The 17,284-nt window shown below is 45.8% G+C and overlaps 1 protein-coding gene across 7 annotated transcripts in view; it reads right to left on the minus strand.

Moving 5' to 3' along the window:
• Window positions 1-17,284, minus strand: part of LOC149350847 (uncharacterized) — a 145,012-nt gene that overhangs the window by 44,332 nt on the left and 83,396 nt on the right. For all 7 annotated transcript variants that reach the window (XM_089580040.1, XM_089580036.1, XM_089580038.1 and 4 more), the window contains one exon: window positions 648-889. In XM_089580040.1, coding sequence (XP_089436166.1) covers window positions 648-889 — 242 coding nt within the window. The remainder of the gene's footprint in view (window positions 1-647; window positions 890-17,284) is intronic.

Below are 17,284 nucleotides of genomic sequence, written 5' to 3' on the forward strand. Positions count from 1 at the left end.
TCTAACACTACTAAGTACGCCATTAGCTCCTCAAAGTCCTGGCTTCTACTGAAACACTGCAACAAGCACTTGGCAAAAATATGCTTTTGTCATCCTGTCCCTATTGAACAGATGCACTTAACAATGTTTGGTTTGGTTTTAAGGGGTTTAACGTCCCAAAGCAACTCAGGCTATCAGGGATGCCGTAATGAAGTATTCCGGAAATTTAGACCACCTGGGGTTCTTTAATGTGCACTGACATCGCACAGTACACGGGCCTCTAGGATTTCGCTTCCATCAAAAATCGACCACAGCGGCCAGGACTGAACCAGCATCTTTCAGGTCAGTAGCCGAGCACCGTAGCCACTGAGCCACCGCGGCGGCCAGATGTACAGCCCCCGTCAAAAGTATACAGCTCAAGGGGTTAGCTTCGAAGCTGTTTAGCGTGGCTCCCTGGCACATCAAGCAGTCCAAATCTTGGGAGGATTGAGGACGCAATGCCATTCCTCTTTGGATAGATTAAGGTCGCTGAGGATGCATAACGAGCCATGCGGCAGGCCTCACAATCAAACCCCTTGGGCTGTATACTTTTGACGGGGGGTGTACCTAAAAAGCCTGGCTATCTGCACAAACTACCACTATGCTGGTGCACAGAGAAATGTACATACCTTTCGTTTGCTAAGGATCAGCCGTAACCGGTCACGCATTTCTTGGTAATTCTTGCTAACAGGAGCCACAGGAGGTGCCCCATGGCCAAACACTTCGCAATAACAGCAGTCACAAACACGATTCTCGCCGGCACTTCGTTGATTAGAGGCTGTTGTGGATGAACTGTGCTCTGAGCACGAGTCATCCAATGAGTCCTCACCCTCCATCAAAGCGTTATCACAGTCAGAGTCCAAGCAGGTTCCTGAAGAGAGAACAAGACACCATCAGCACATTACCTTCCATTGTAAGGATGAAAGAGGCAAGCACAAGCAAGTCGTGCACAGGGACCAAAATTTTTCCAACATTATTACAAGCCCTGTGTGGCTGTATTGAAACTAATACATGATACTATGATAGAGCACTATGAAATTAACTTCCACCTAGTACAAACAAACTAAACCCCAACAACACGAAACTGTGTTCCCGCTTTCATATTTGCACCGTCAGAGTCAGCAAGCAAGCTTCACTTCAAACATCGTGCAGTGGGTTGCTATCCGATGAGATTTTAAAAGATACAAACTTTGCACTGCATCAAGTCCAATGAGCACTGATGCTTAGTGGGCAACATTGCCTGCACCTGTGCATGTGACTGAAGAGTCCTGTTAGAGTATAATCTTGTTACAATGGATATTCGGTTATAACATACCGATCTGTGACGTTTGGTTGGTTTTCTTATCTCTTCCACGGACTAAACTCCGCATGCTGCAGATTCAGTTTGGTTTGTAGGGGTTTAACGCCCCAAAGCAACTCAGGCTACGAGGGATGCCGTAGTGAAGGGCTCTGAAAATTTCGACCACCTGGGGTTCTTTAATGCGCACTGACATCGCACAGTACACGAGCCTCTATCGTGTGTTGCGTAAATCAGAGAAAATCGAAAAAAAATTCTCTGCCTAACCGCACGTTTGTTCAGGCTCAAATTTCGCACAGAGGTTGAATTTGGCGGTCAGTTTTGTTTTATACCATATTTAGGTGGGGTACTTGCCTGATTCGGTCAGAATTATTTGGAAATCCCCATCGTCTGCGGCGACGGGGAACCAAAACCGAAAGACTTCGCAGCACTGGTCCCCGTAGCGCCATCTCGTACCAACCGGAGAAACCCAGCTGTGCTAAATTGGTGAGCAAATCATTTTTGCTTGGTGCTGTCTGCTGCGAAGCAGCGCAAGACATCACCGAAAATGCAGTCGTACAGCGATCAAGAGGCCATGGCTGTGACTTGGCTATGCGAGTCCAAGTCCTCCTACGCCGCCCTCCCCGGTAGAGGGCTCGTTTCTCCGGTAAGTGCGAGATGGCGCCACGGATACCAGTCCTGCGAAGCCTTTCTGTTTTGATTTTCCGTCGCCGCAGACAATGGGGATTTCCAAATAATTCTGACCGAATCAGGCAAGTACCCCACCTAAATGTAGTATAAAACAAAACTGACCGCCAAATGCAACCTCTGTGCGAAATTTGAGGCCGAAGAAACGTGCGGTTCGGCCGAGAGAATTTTTTTTCGATTTTCTCTGACTTACGCAACAGTCGGTAGAATTTCGCCTCCATCTAAATTCGACCGCCGCGGCCGGGATCGAACCCGCGTGTTTCGGGTCAGCAGCCGAGCGCCACAACCACTGAGCCACCGCGGCGGCTTCGGCTGCCCCAGAGGACATTCGGATACAACGGACCAAATTTGGGCTATAATTTCGAGGTTCGCGCTTCGTTACAGCGGACTTTTCAGCACAAAACGAGGCTTACTTTCAAATTGTACTCGGTGCGCGCTCACGACGCACGGCAACAGCGGCAGCGACAATGACAGGTGCTATTTTGTTACGCCGCGTATGAATAACTCCGAATGTAAACTAGCCGCCACGGCTCGCCGAAAAAAAAAAAAAATAGAGGCACAGTTTAAACATATATCACAACCCCTCTTCCACTTGCAGCCGGAGCTGGTCAAGAAAAGTCGTCTGCCAGGTGCTCCTCGATACGCAGTCCTTCGCGTACCTATGCTCGCTGACCGTTCATACAGGACCTCTCGCGCAGTCGCTAACGTTTCTCAGCGCACTTTTGCGACGTACACCTCTGCGCAAAAGTGGAGAGACCACGCGAGCTGACAGAGGTGCGTGCCAGCGTTTTCTCACGGTGCAGTGCCTGTTTTAAAGATATGCACAGGGTGTCTGACCAAATACGTTAACCTGTCTGCCTACACACTTCTGCCAGACATGCCTTTATACACAGAAAAATTGCAATCACCGCCATTCCCATGGTTTCTCCACTTTTGCGCACGACTTTCCATACATGCTTCCCGCGCGATGTTGACATCGCGGCACGCGCACTGGTTAGATAGTTTCGCAAGGTTGGAAGGGGATTGAAGACAATACAACAGCACACCTGTCGCACTCGCGTGCTCTGCTGTCCTTAATGACTGCCCGGTTAGCTGTAAACCAAACCGAGGCCTCCCGGGCCGACCAAAACTAGCGAACCCACCTGAAGGTAGTACCCACCGAAAGTTCCCGCGCTTTGCAAATTTTGGCGGGAAGAATACTCCGGAAGTTCCGGAAAATTGCGCCCTGCCACCTGTCGTGCAGTGGTGCTGTGTAGTTTGGAATATCGATGGCGGAGCCAATTTTCACGCAAATTAATGAGTTGTTTTGGACATTAAACTTTGTTTTCTAGACATACCGCGGCGATTAGTTAAAATCACCACCTAGACTTTTCTTTCAGCACGCCTACGCAGCAAGCCGCCTATAAACGTGATCGGTAGTTTCAGTTTCGCTTTCCCACTTGCCCGCCCACGTGCGCGCGACAGCTAGCGTGAGCGGACGCGATCGATGCGTACGGTTCAACAAATGTAATGCTAGCTTCTAAGGCTTCACAGTCGACGAAACGAAGGCAGGTATCACTAAAAGAGAAGCTCCAAATTATTGATAAAATGGATAAAGACAAGAAGCAGACAGACGTGGCAAAGGCCTGCGGTCGGTAGGGCTGTTCGCTTGGCGAACAGGCGACGGCCACTCCGGGACAGGGCTGCTCTAACGAGCTGGGCGGTAGGCGGAGGAGAATGTAAAAGGGTGAGGGTATAAATAGTCTGGCCAACAGAGGTGTGCAGCCGCGGCTCTCAGCCATCGCTTGGTCGCAGAAACCGAAACAGCATGAACAAGAAATTCAATCAAATTATTTAGCGTGCCAAGGCGAATGTCACGCGGTGGTCCATGCATTCTAATGCCTAATGCACCATTTAAAAGCAGAAAACACGCACTTAAATTTGTGTCTATAGTCCTTTAACAGCCTGCAGTCATCGGGCAGACGCGCTGACGCCAGGAACCTTCTCGCTTCAGCCGGGAGCACCTTTCTCTCCCAACTGAGCGCCGCGCTTTGACAAGCCTTCGCACAAACACGCACACACATACACGATGCGTTCTGGCACTGAACATGCTCAGGCGCGTCGTGCGGCGCCGCGTTGAAAGGAGCCCCGCCCGTGTATTGCCAAACCATATCCCGTACACGCACTCGAGCAGACGACGCTCAGGAGTGCGATCACGTGACATGACGTCACTTCCGTCAACAGTTAAAATGGCCGCTTTAAAGGAGGCGGCGGCAAGCAAGTGGTTCCAAGACCAGTGAAAGCCGCCTAGTTGGGTCCAGGATACTTGCCTCTGAATGGTTAAAGTGCGTCGATTCCAAGGTGCTATGTAAGCCGCGCGGTTGGATGCTAGATATGCGTATTGCATTGGTCTTCAATCCGACATAGGACCTGCGCGGTGGCGATGTCACGAAGCGTTTGTTTGGAGCCGTTTGTGGCCGTTGCAAGCGTTTCTAATTCCTGTGAGGATCACCACGGACAGCGACGAGTAACAGCCGCTCGCCTTGGAGAAAAGAGGCTGCTCATGGCGAATTTCCTGCGCGTGCATAAGCTACACAGCACAGTGACAGTGTCCGAGAAGTGAAAGTGATTGCGGTCGGAGCAAGTGCTTCTCCGTCGAAGCAGAGAAATGGGCACGTGCGAAGGCTCACTACGCACGCAGTGTTTTCGGAATGCTGAAATGAACTTGGCGTTGTGCAGCTAGTCACACTGGTTGCAGTGATCGCGACCGAAGAGAGCGTTGTTATACGACTCTGTTTCTGCTACGTATCCATCAACGATTTTGATCGCGCTTCGTGTAGTGTAGGTACTGTGCTTCGAAACTGCTGTGTGTGCGACGTGACGCGATCTTGGCCGCACGGCTGTCGAACTGTTTTCTTCCGCGGCAACAGCACCGTCGCCATCCTTCTGCGGCTTGCTGCTTCATACAGTACATTTTGTGATGATGGATGTTCGGGTTACGACGTGCGAAAACATCGGTGTGTTGTGCAGTGGTCTCTTGTGGAGTGTCGTTATTTTTATATTTCCTGCCTGCTATGCGGACCTATGTCTGCAAAAATGTTTGCGTGAAGAATTGTTGACAACGCAAAACTCTCTGCATGGTGGTGGGCTGAGCGAGAGGAGTAGTTTTCTGTTTAGGTTGTGAAAACATGGTGTACTCTATATATAAAAAGTGATAACTTAGCATTTTGGGTTGTGTGAGGTCATAGAGGTTATCATGTATACAATTGGCCCAGATATTTTATTTCTGAGCAGCTTAATTCATTTTGTATAAGAGCAATCTGTGGCAGGATGCGAGTCGCCAAGCACTGGCAATGATTTTGACACCATAATAAGAAGTGCTTTGGCAACCAGCAAATGTGTGAGCAGGAGGGGTCGGTGTGCCACGCAGTTCATGGGTTCAGACAAAACTCTGTGCACACAATGCGACAAGCAGTATGATGGCAATTCCAGTGTGTAACAAAGATATATGATTGAGGCAGTGTTTGACTTATCTATTCAAATCCAAAAAGTTTTAGTAATCTTTGCACTGTGCTTATTTGTGCAACAAGAATACATGCGACAATGGGCACTGTCTCATAACCGAGTTTCCATGTTAACGAGGCGCAAGTGAATTGAAAAAGTTTTGTCTTCAGAAATACTGTCCATAATTTTAGTCCATTAGAGAAGGCAAACGTAGCAGGGGATGGCAGAAAGTTAGGTGGGCGGATGTGATCAAGAAGTTTGCGGGGATACGCTGGCCGCAGCTGGCAAAGGACAGGGTTAATTGGAGAGAGACATGGGAGAGAGGCCTTTGCCCTGCAGTGGGCATAGTCAGGCTGATGATGATGATGAATTTTAGTCCATAATAATGGGGCCTATACTAACGAGACCGCATACATGAAATTATGGTTATTTTTTAGTTCTCATGATGACAAGTAATTATGCTGTTATTTAACTAGGTGTCTGTCTTTGCAAATTATGAAAGCTGATCAGAGGAATGTGTTTTGTGGTAGAGCAGTTTGGCGGTTAAATAATAATGGCTGGATTTACCTCACGCCACTTTAAAACTGCAGATAGGAAAATGAGCCCTGTGGAGCTTGCAAACCTACGCTGGGAACAAAGACAACAGGAAAGGACAAACACCACCACTGCCTTTCTTGCTCTGTCGTGGCTTCCATCCCCACTGCCGCCGGGTACCCAAAGGTGATACAATGGGTACAAGCTTCCCTGGCCTGGTGCTCGGCTTATTCAGGGTGAAATGCTTGGGAAATGGGTCTTTGAGCCCACCTTGAGAAGAAGAAGAATACCCTGTGCCATGGCACTCTGGCCACAGATGCCCTTGTGCCATAAAAATTCACTATCATCATCGTCAGGCTGTGTCGTTCTCATCCCTTAGCACAGCGTCATGATGCCGTCTTGTTCACACAACAGTACACTAAGGTCAAGCTATGTGGAACTTACAAGAGGCAATAACAGGACAGGAAGCAGTATGTACATACATATTTTGTTGTGTATGCCGTGAAGATAGCTTCCTGCCTCATCATAGCTTGTCCCCTTTATGTATCCCTCCAGTCACCACCAAGCACCTATGACCCTATTTGTGCCGTTGATATGTGGGCCAAATTGTAAAACACATGTTGTATACTTGCGCTGCTAGAGCATTTGGCCCATTAAGTTGTGCCATCTAAATCGGCAAAGCCTTTATAGGAAGCATTCCTGCTATAGCCAACTTGCTCTCACTCTTTGCAACATGCACTTGCACCTTGACTGCAACATCCCTCTCGAAGCTTTTTTTCTTGGCTTTGAAAAAGTGTGTGATAAGATCCATCACTTGATTTTCTCATGCTATAACTGGTTCCAAGCTTTAACAACCAGCCGTCGGCAGATTTCCCATGCTAAGTCTTACGCATCCTGCTTTTTTTCTGCAATCTCGGTCAAACCAAAGGCATTGGCCTTGGGCACCAGCTTTTTATTAAACACATTATGACCTTCCTGTCAGCGTTTCCCGACAAGCCTTCACCGATAAGATGGAGTCTGCCATTCGCAATCAATATTAACATTAAACCCTCCAGGCCAAAATTTTGGATGCTCTCGAATGGCCTGTTTGCTAAAGTTATTAAGAATGCACTAATATTTTTTTACTGTCAGGATAACTACATTTTGCCTATTTATAAGGTCTTACCGAGAAAGGCATATTCACTGCATACTGGTTCAAATACTCAGCCATTAATATGGCTCACAATGTAACGTGGTCACGCCTATTAATCTTGCCCAACCTAATATATTCGCACCATATTATCTCCTTAGCTTCACTGTCTTCCTTGTTACTTGCATTCAAAACCCCTGTGCGGCATCAGCAGGGTATTCTAATGACACATGGCACAAATCTAATTTTTCTAAGATCCTGGGATGAATTCAGACCTGGGCCGCTTGTTTTATTCTCTTAGACTATTTTTGAAGCTCCAGTGCAGCAGCACTAAAGGTGAATCTTCAGATTCCTTCGTCTCGTGCAGAAACTGCAGATCTTTTACCCTTTACTGTCAGATAACCAGCTATGACTCATGGTTCCTTCTGCAATATCTGCACAAGCACTGCTGTGCCGCTGCAATTAGCTCATGCCACTGCATTTCGAGATTCATTTTGTTTTTGCCACGAAAGGCTGGAATGGTTTTCACCTCACAAGACTATACCTCTTTTCTTTTGAACTGGTCACTGCAGAAACCCATGCAGTAAATTACAATGTTAGCCTAATGTTTATAATTACTCATTAGTGTCCACCCAAGCACAGCCATATGGCTACAAAGAAAAGGTACACAGGTTCCACAGAAACTATGTAGATAAACGAAAATTCGCCCTGGTCTGGGGCTAGAACCCGCAACCACTGCCTCACTGAGGCAGTCGTGCTACCGACCAAGCAAACCAACCAGGACGGCTAGCATATGTGGGGTGAGCTCAAAGTGGGAGCGGTATTGGTTCAATATTTTCGGGAATCCTTCAAGGTCGAAATGATTTGTTATAAGGAAGTAATTGCTCTTTAGCATCCACCCATGCGTAGCCATATGGCTACAAAAAAAAAAGAGCTGCAAAATCTTTCCTTTGTGGCTGTATGGCTGCACTTGAATGCTAATGCAGTAACTCCCTTATTAGTAAATAGCAAATTCATCAAAGCTCCTACTTACCACACCATGTCAAAGTTCACTGCTCAAGTATTGTCATGTAGGACCGTGAGGTAAAATAAATATTAAAATCAACTGATCTTATAAAGTGCTTAGTCGCTCACCCACATCAGCAAACCGATACAATGCTCTCTTATGCATAATATGTTCAGCCAGAACTTTCCTCATAATCTACTTCCAGTGATATTGCAGCATATTTGCATAATAGTTGCATTTAGGCTAATTTTCACACTGTGCACAAGCTAGGTCTAGCTAGCTGAATTCGGGCAATGCAAAGTAATGCATTATTATGCCTATCTGTGTCTGTCTTTTCTTTGTGCTTGTCTCTTTTGCTAAGCAACACATAGACTTTCCAACATGGCTCATTGAGAATGGTACTTGCAGGCTTATGCATGTGAAATTCAGGATACTACTGTTAAAAGGGCTGTCGGTTCACCTTAAACCCAGAATCCGTCAACTTCAATCTGCAGCAAAGGGATGCCAGTAAAAGACACGAGCCATCACTGTGTTTGTTTTGTTTTTTTCAGCATTCTTTGGCTGAACTTCAAGGTCTTTTCCAAGTTTCTCATACCTATCGATGCCTCACTTAATTTCTTTCCTTGCAAATCATACCAGCCGTGAAATAGATGTATTTTGCTGAAGATGTTGATAAATAGCAACACCAAGATTCAACGTATATTAAGTAGTACAAACATCAGTTAACAGTAACAGTTAGCAATGCTCACTTTTGCTTGCTACTTTGGGAACTAGGGGTATATCCACGAAACGGTTTGCAATTTGCCGTTAGCCAGCCTGACATCAGGTGGCGAAGTGGACATTCACACGAGGTTTGGTTTTGGTTTGGTTTTGTTGGGTTTAACGTCCCAAAGCGACTAAGGCTATGAGAGACGCCGTAGTGAAGGGCTCCGGAAATTTCGACCACCTGGGGTTCTTTAACGTGCACTGACATCGCACAGTACACGGGCCTCCAGAATTTCTCCTCCAAAGAAATTCTAGCCGCCGCGGCCGGGATCGAACCCACGTCTTTTGGGTCAGCAGCCGAGCACCATAGCCACTGAGCCACCGCGGCGGCCATTCACACGAGGTGAACCGTGGAAAAACAAGTTGGCTCCAAAGCTAACCGTTTCATAGATATACCCCCTGGTCACCACTACAATCAGTCATACTGTACTACATTTTAATGATCAGCGAAAACAACTCTTAAATGCTGCTTTAAAGTTGTACCAGACAGCACAGACAAGCCTGTCAGATACTTAAATGGCTAAAAAAATGTATTCTGCGACATCATAGCTCTCCTAGTGGAAATCCAATTTTACAAATTCTGCTTGAAATGATAGGGTTTTGCTTGAGATAATCAGAAATTATGGTCATTGTATCCTGCTTCCCCAATGATACAAAGTATTCTTTACCATTTTAAGCCAGGAGCCATCACTAGGTAAACCTTCCAAATTATTCCTTGCATTTCCTCGACCTGAAATCAAGTTTACTGGCTCCCAAATCTCATTATGATGACATTAATGAGGATGGCATGTGTAGACTTTTATGCAATACATACTGGGCGCCCACTTTGTTTCGCATGCACAGGGACATTTGAGGATGCTTTGGAGTCGCACTGCTTATACGCCAGCTTGTTCTGTACATGTCAACAATGAATCTCCTTCGGCAGAACGTCCCACTCTTGTTTTTCAACGCTGCACTCTGGCTCGTGCAACTGCAATGTGAGCTCAGGAAAGACCGCTAGAAGAGAACTGAAGTCCCACTGTAACTGTGAAAAATAAAGCCATGCACTTTAGCTGAATGATGCACGTCTCGGCCCCTTTCCAGTCACAGAGTTCTATTTTAATTTTGGCTATTATATTGGCCTGAAAGAACATAACAAATAAATCAGTAGTGTTGCATTGTCACTGTTCTGTGAAGTGTAGAACTGCTTTAGTTACCACTGATTGTACATGTTCCAAATGGTTAGAAGCGTCATAATTTTCTTGTGTTCCCGATTGACAGCCGTGTGCTAAAATGTGAATTTTTATTGCATGCACACTTCAGACGCACACACACACATTATACAGTGAATAGATACGCATGTCTTTTGCAATACTGTCAGTAGGGAGGCAGGGAAAACACCTGTTCCCATATTACAGTGACAACTACTGGGAATTGCTGGGGGAAACGCTGCAATTCTGGCGTGTCATTAACCCCAAAGCGGATGACATGATAACCTTGAGTGACAGCTCTTTCAATGTTATTCCAACTAACGAATGTGCATCCGTACTCAACGAAGTTTTCCTGCGCAACTATTCTTCAACCACCGATAATACACTCCAATCCATGCACAACAATGATTGCCCAGCAATGTTTCCCATAACCATTGAAGCAGAAGGCGTCAAATCAATAATTTCATCTCTTAAACCATCTTCCGCTCCCGGGCATGATTTAATCAACACGAAATTTCTGAAAAACACGAGCTGCTATCCTTCCATTTTTCTAACCATGATATTCCAGCAGTCGCTCGAAAAGGGTTCCTTGCCTGCTGAATGGAAGGTCGGGCAGGTGATCCCACTCCATAAATCATGTGACAAGCATTGTCCTTATAACTACCGGCCTATCTCGCTCACTTGCATTCCGTGTAAAATTCTAGAACATGTCCTTGCCTCAAATCTAGCTAGCTTTCTCAAAACTAATTCATTTTTCTCACCATCACAACACGGCTTCCGCAAGACTTATTCATGTGAAACACAACTAGTATCATTCATGCATCAGCTAAAAGTCATCCTTGACCGCTCCTCACTTGCCGACTATATTTTTAGATTTTTCGAAAGCGTTTCATAAATTATGCCATAACCTTCTAATGTTTAAGTTAAGTGAAAGCTCGTTAATTCGACCCCCGTTAATTCGGAAAATCGGATAATTCGACGCGCGCGCGAGGTACCTACAATTATACATAGGAGTCTATGGGGCGAAACTCTCGTTAATTCGAACAAATTTTGCCGTGCGTCGGTTAATTCGACTTCACTCCGCAGCCCGCCAAGCCGGTTTGCCGAGAGCAAAAAGAAAAAAACACTGCCATGAGCGGCGCTACTGTACGGCTGATAGGCCATCCGTATGGTCATATTATCATCCATCCATCCATCCATCCATCCATCCATCCATCCATCCATCCATCCATCCATCCATCCATCCATCCGAGGAAGCGAGTTAGCGGCGGCCGAAGCGGCTGGCGTCTTTTTTTTGTGCTTTGTTGTGTCGCAGCAGTCGCTACGGTCGCGGTTATTTACGGCGCCTTTTTTGGTAAATGCGCGCTTTGTCAGCGAGTTTACTGCGCTGCTTGTTGTTGCTGTTTTGTTGCGACTGAGAGAAGGGTGAAAGGAAATTGGGCAATTTCCTCGCTGGCGTCCCAGAACCCTCCTCGCAGCGCCGCCCCTCCTCCTCCTGTTTTTTCTTCCTTCTCTTTTTTTCTTTCACGGCTGTTGCGCTCTTCGGTCTATTCCTCCGGCGAGTCTGCCTCCGCGCACCGCCGCCGCGAATCTGCGCGTCTTCTGGACCACGCGGTCTGTGTTCTTTAATATTTGTCCTGTTTTATAGTTTAATTTCTTTATTATTTTGTTCCTTTTCATAGTTGCATTTCTTTATTTGTTTTATTTCACTCGCGAAACCCGTGCGTTCACTAGATGTGCCTTTTCTCTAATATTTTTCGTCTTTTATGATCTAATTTCTTATATTTTTGTTTCTTTCCATACTCGCAATTTTTTCATTTCTTTTATTTCACTCACGAAACCCGCGTGTTCACTAGATCTGCCTTTATTCTTGCTCAAACCGTGTTCGTGCCGGAATGGCAGCGACTACCCTTGAAGTGCCAAGCGCCCTAGTTCGATTCCCAGTCTCAATAAAGTTTTTTTTTTTTTTCGCCGGAACTCGAACACACTTGCTAGCATTACCTGCTCACGACAGTATGAGGCATTAAAGGCTTTCGCCTTAATAAAGCGATTCTGCTCGTATTTTCTTTCACAGCTGTGCTGCTCCTGGCGACCTTCTAGAGCGGCCGGCTCGCGATTTTCGCGTTTCCCTTCGAGCCATTTGTGTGGCCGGCACGTTCCTCTCGCAAAGAAGGCGACTGCGCACGTACTTAAAATGGCCTTAAATTCACACGACGGTCCGTTCACCCGCGGCCCGCGCACTACCTGGTCTCCTTCCGTGATATTCTCTCGTATTACCGAGACAAACGAAGGGAATACGCACCCCCCGCTCCGTCCCTCACCATAGCGCAGGCTGCACATTGGCGACAACTACAAACCCGGACTGCTCAATACCCAATACTGCTGCATGCCCGATACCCAGACCAATTCTCGTCATCATGCAAACTTTTGCGGCAAACCAGGAGCCCCTACGATGTACATCATTGGCAATAAGCGTTTCCACCACCACCTACGTGTTCATGCGTCAGCACATTGAGAGGCGCGCTGACCAGGTCGCGGTCCAGAACACGCGCAGATTCGCGGCGGCGGTGCGCGGAGGCAGACTCGCCGGAGGATTAGACCGAAGAGCGCAACAGACGTGAAAGAAAAAAAGAGGAGATGGGAGAAAAAGAGGAGGAGGAGGGGCGGCGCTGCGAGGAGGGTTCTGGGACGCCAGCGAGGAAATTGCAAGGGATTGCCTACTGGCTCAGCCGAGCCACCACCGCTGCCATGTGCAGATAGGAGAGTTAAGAGATCAGAGGAAAGATAAAGAGAAAAGATAAGACGCGCGTCCCAGCAACAACGCCGTCCCCGCGGACGCTGGCTGAAAAAACAGATAAGCGGGGAGCCGCGCTCCCTTCACCTCCTCGCTGCTTTCGGGTGGGTAGCGCGCAGGGCCTGCGCGCCCCGCCTTTGTGTCCTGTCAGCTGACCGAGGATGAAATAATTAAAGTGACAGGCGCTGACAACGACGACGATTTACGATTGTGAGCAGTTGTCCCAAATGCCGAAGTGCACGGTGAAAGAAGCCGCAGAAGCCTTGTCCGTGCGGGAGGACTTCTGTGAACAAATCCCTGACGGCGCGTGTGCCGCGGAGCACCTGGCAGCTGTTAGAGCTATCGTAGTCGCTCAAATTCGCTCGAAAAAGCAGACGGTGATTACCGATTTCCTTGCCAAATAAAGGTATACGTCCTGTTGCGGCAAACATTGTTTTTTGTTGTTCATTCGACAATTCGACATTCGGATAATTCGACAATTTTTCGCGGTCCCGTCAGTGTCGAATTAACGAGCTTTTACTGTAAATCGACTTAACATTGATCACAAACTGCTTGCTTGGATCGAATGCTTTCTTTTTAACCGTTTGCAATTTGTTTCTGCTAATGACTCAACCTCACAGCCAAGTATAGTGCAGTCCAGCGTACCTCAAGGGTCGGTACTTGGTCCTCTCCTTTTTTTAATTTACATTAATGATCTACCCTCTTGTGTTTCCTCTAACATTCATTTATTCGCAGATGATTGCGTCATCTTCAGAGAAATAATATGTGACAATGACATATCTTCTCTTCAAGCAGACCTTTACGCTATCTCTATTTGATGCCAACCATGGTCAACGGAATTACATCAAAAAATGTAAATTTCTGCATGTGTGAAGAACTTCAGGCCAGCTACCTTCCTATCACCTTAATAATGTCCCTCCAGGATTAAGGTGATTATTATTATTGCATGCTGGGATATCTAAAACATGATTTCTCTAAGGCATCTTCTTCCCTAAAACTACTGTTATGTAAGTCACTGGTCCGCTCAAAGCTAGCGTATGCTGCAGCAGTTTGGGATCCCTTTCAACAGAACCTAATTCACTCATTAGAAATGGTCCAGACAATTCTGCTCGTTTTAGTCTCTGTAATTATAACCAAACTGCCAGCATTTCTGCAATGAAATTAGATCTTAGCCTGACATCTTTAGCATCTCGCCGTAAAGCCCTTAGACTTTCACTTTTTCACAAGATATTTCATCATCCTTCCCTTCGCAACCAACTGATCTCCCCTCCCCAATGCATTTCATCAAGGCTAGATCACAATAACAAAGTCGGAATTCCATTTTGCAAAACCAATACCATGTTTCAGTCATTCCTTCCACGCACAGCTGCTGAGTGGAATCACCTTCCTGCATCAACCGCTACAATTACTGACAACCAACACTTCAAGACAGCATTAGAAAACACTGTATAAGTAGGAGACTATTTTTTTTTTGTACGAGCATTTTGTTTTTGTTTTTTCACTCTATTGCTGCGCTGTATGTTTGTGTATTATATACTATTAACCAGCACACCAAGAACCCAACAGCTAATATTGTATAACTAGGAGCCATCATTTTTGTATTACTAATTAGTTTGCTGCACTGTACTTTTTTTCTTGAAATTTGTGTAACCACTCACCTCTAATAATAATAATAATAATAATAATAATAATAATAATAATAATAATAATAATAATAATAATAATAATGCCTCTGGCCCTGAGGATACACGAAATAAATAAATAATGAAGTACAATTATTATTTTTTTCTCTGTCAGCAATGTAAATCCACTGCACAGTGCTATTTTGAATTACTGAATAATAATTTAAAGTATGTAACCTTAGCGATTTGAAGAATGTGATTTTGTAATTACGATGGTTGTTACCAGCTTGTACTGCAGCCTTGCTTGTTCCAGTAAATGTGTTCAGCCCGATGGAGAATTCGCGATAAGAATCGCGTAGTCATTCTGAAACCGTTATTGCACGTTTCGCGGCAGCGTAACTTCCAGTACAGGCAGTGTAACTTGCAGTGAGTTTTCAAGTGCAGTATCAAAATCGGCGATGGTCACACAGCAGAAACAACGTCGTATAACAAACTTCGCTTGCTTCGGTCACGATCACTGCAGCTAATGGAACCCATGCACAACGCCAAGCTCATTTCAGCATTCGGAAAATACGGTGCACGTAGTAAGCTTTTGCAGGGGCACATTTCTCTGCCTTGAGGGAAAAGCACTTGCTTCGATCGCATTCACTTTCACTAACGCAGGCACTTGTCACTGTGCTGTGCAGCTTATGCACGCACAGTAAATTCACCGTAAGCAACTGTTACTCGCCGCTGTCCATTATGATCCTTGCAGGAATTAGGAACGCTTCCGACGACCACAAACAGCTCCAAATAAACGCTTCGTAACACAGCTACAGTATAGGTTTTCCGTCGGTTTGAAGACCGTTGGACCACACATATCGAGCATCCAACGGCGCGGTTTGCATAAGTCCTCATGAGCATGAGCAGGAAAAGATTAGTTGGTTATGTGATGGTAAAGAGCAAAAAAAACCTGCAGTTTCTGAATGAGACGAATAAATTTGAAGATTCACCTTTAGTGCTGTGACACTGGAGCTTCTACAATAGCCTGAGAGAATAAAACAAGCCGCTCAGTTCTGAATTCATCCCAGGATATCAGAAAAATTAGATGTGCCATGTGGCATAAGAATATTCTGCTGATGCCGCACAGGAGATTTGAATGCAAGCAACGTGGAAGATGGTGGCACTAAGGACATGCTATGGTGTAAATATCCTGGGCTGTGGGTAGTTGTATAAGGATTGTTAGGTGAGACCATGTTACATTGTCAGCCATATTAATAGTTGAGAATCTGAACCAATATGCACCGACTGCGGCGGCCACGTTTTGATGGAGGCGAAATGCAAAGGCGCACGTGTGCTGCACGACATCAGTGTACCCCAGGTGGTAGAAATTACTATGGCACCTATTTCTTCCTTTCTTCTTTCACTTCCTCCTTTATCCCCTCCCTTAGAGCACAGTTCAGGTGTCCACCGAGATATGTGACAATTACTGCAGCATTTCCTTTCCTTAAAAACCAATTTTTTTTCCGTATGCAGTGAATATGCCTTTCTCAGTAAGGCCTTATAAGTAGGTAAGATGTACTTATCCCGAAAGTAAAAAATATTAGTGCATTCCTAATAGCATTAGCAAACAGGCTAGTCGAGAGCATCCGAAATATTGTTCTGAGAATTGAAATACTGTTATTGATTGCAGAGGGCAGACACTCCATAGTCGTCAATGAAGGCTTGTTAGGAAACACTGAAAGGAAGGTCATAATGTATTTAATAAAACCTCGGGCCCAAGGGCAATGCCTTGGGGACGCCCGAGATTGCAGTAAAAAAGCAGGACGCGTAAGAATTAGTATGGGAATTCTGTCGACGGCTGGCTGTTAAAACTTGGATCCAGTTTAGAGCAATTGGATCCAAGTTATAGCATGAGAAAATACGCCTTTTATCACACGCTCTTTCAAAGCCCAGAAAAAAAGCGTTGAGGGGGATGTTGCCGTTGAGGGAGAATGAGAGCAAGTTGGCTATCGCAGGAATGCTTTCCAAAGCCTTGCCAATTTGGATGAAACAACTTAATCGGCCAAAACATTATAGCACCATGAAAGCATAAAATATGTTTTACAATAGGGCACACATGCCAATGGCACAAATAGGGTCATAAGTGCTGGGTGATGACTGGCAAGAGACATGCAGGGGCCAAGCTATGATGAGACAGGAGGCTATCTTCATGGCACGCACGAGATATATGTACACACTGTGTCCCGTCCTGCCGTTGCTTTCTCTAAGTTTCACAGGGCTTGAGTGTGCTGTCGGGTGAACTGCCGGAAAGACAGCATGTTGGCGCCGCACTAAGGACGAGAATGACAGAACAAGAATGGCTACTGGGTGCGGTGGTGGTGTTGCCCTTTCCTGTCGTCTTTGTACCTTGTAGTTTTACTAGCTCCACAGGCCTTGTTTTCCTATCCGCTGTTTCAAAGTGGTGTCAGGTAAAGCCAGTTGTTAATCTACGTACGACCACCAAACAGCTGTGCCATACAACATTCTTTTAATCAGCTTTCATACTTTGCAATGGCAAATTTACTTCATAAGTCCTTTAGGCAAATAACACAGCTCAATAACTTGTGTCATTATCAGGATTAAAAATAACCATAATTTCATTTATACGGTCATGCCTCGTTAATACAGAACCCATTATTATGGATTCAAATTATGGACAGTATTTCTGGGGGAAAAACTTTTTCAGTGCACTCACACCTCAATAACATGGAAGCTCGGTCATAACACAGTGGACAAAG

The sequence above is a fragment of the Amblyomma mixtum genome, chromosome 3 (genome assembly GCF_055824585.1).
Source record: "Amblyomma mixtum isolate Tamu chromosome 3, ASM5582458v1, whole genome shotgun sequence".
Classification (NCBI taxonomy): domain Eukaryota; kingdom Metazoa; phylum Arthropoda; class Arachnida; order Ixodida; family Ixodidae; genus Amblyomma; species Amblyomma mixtum.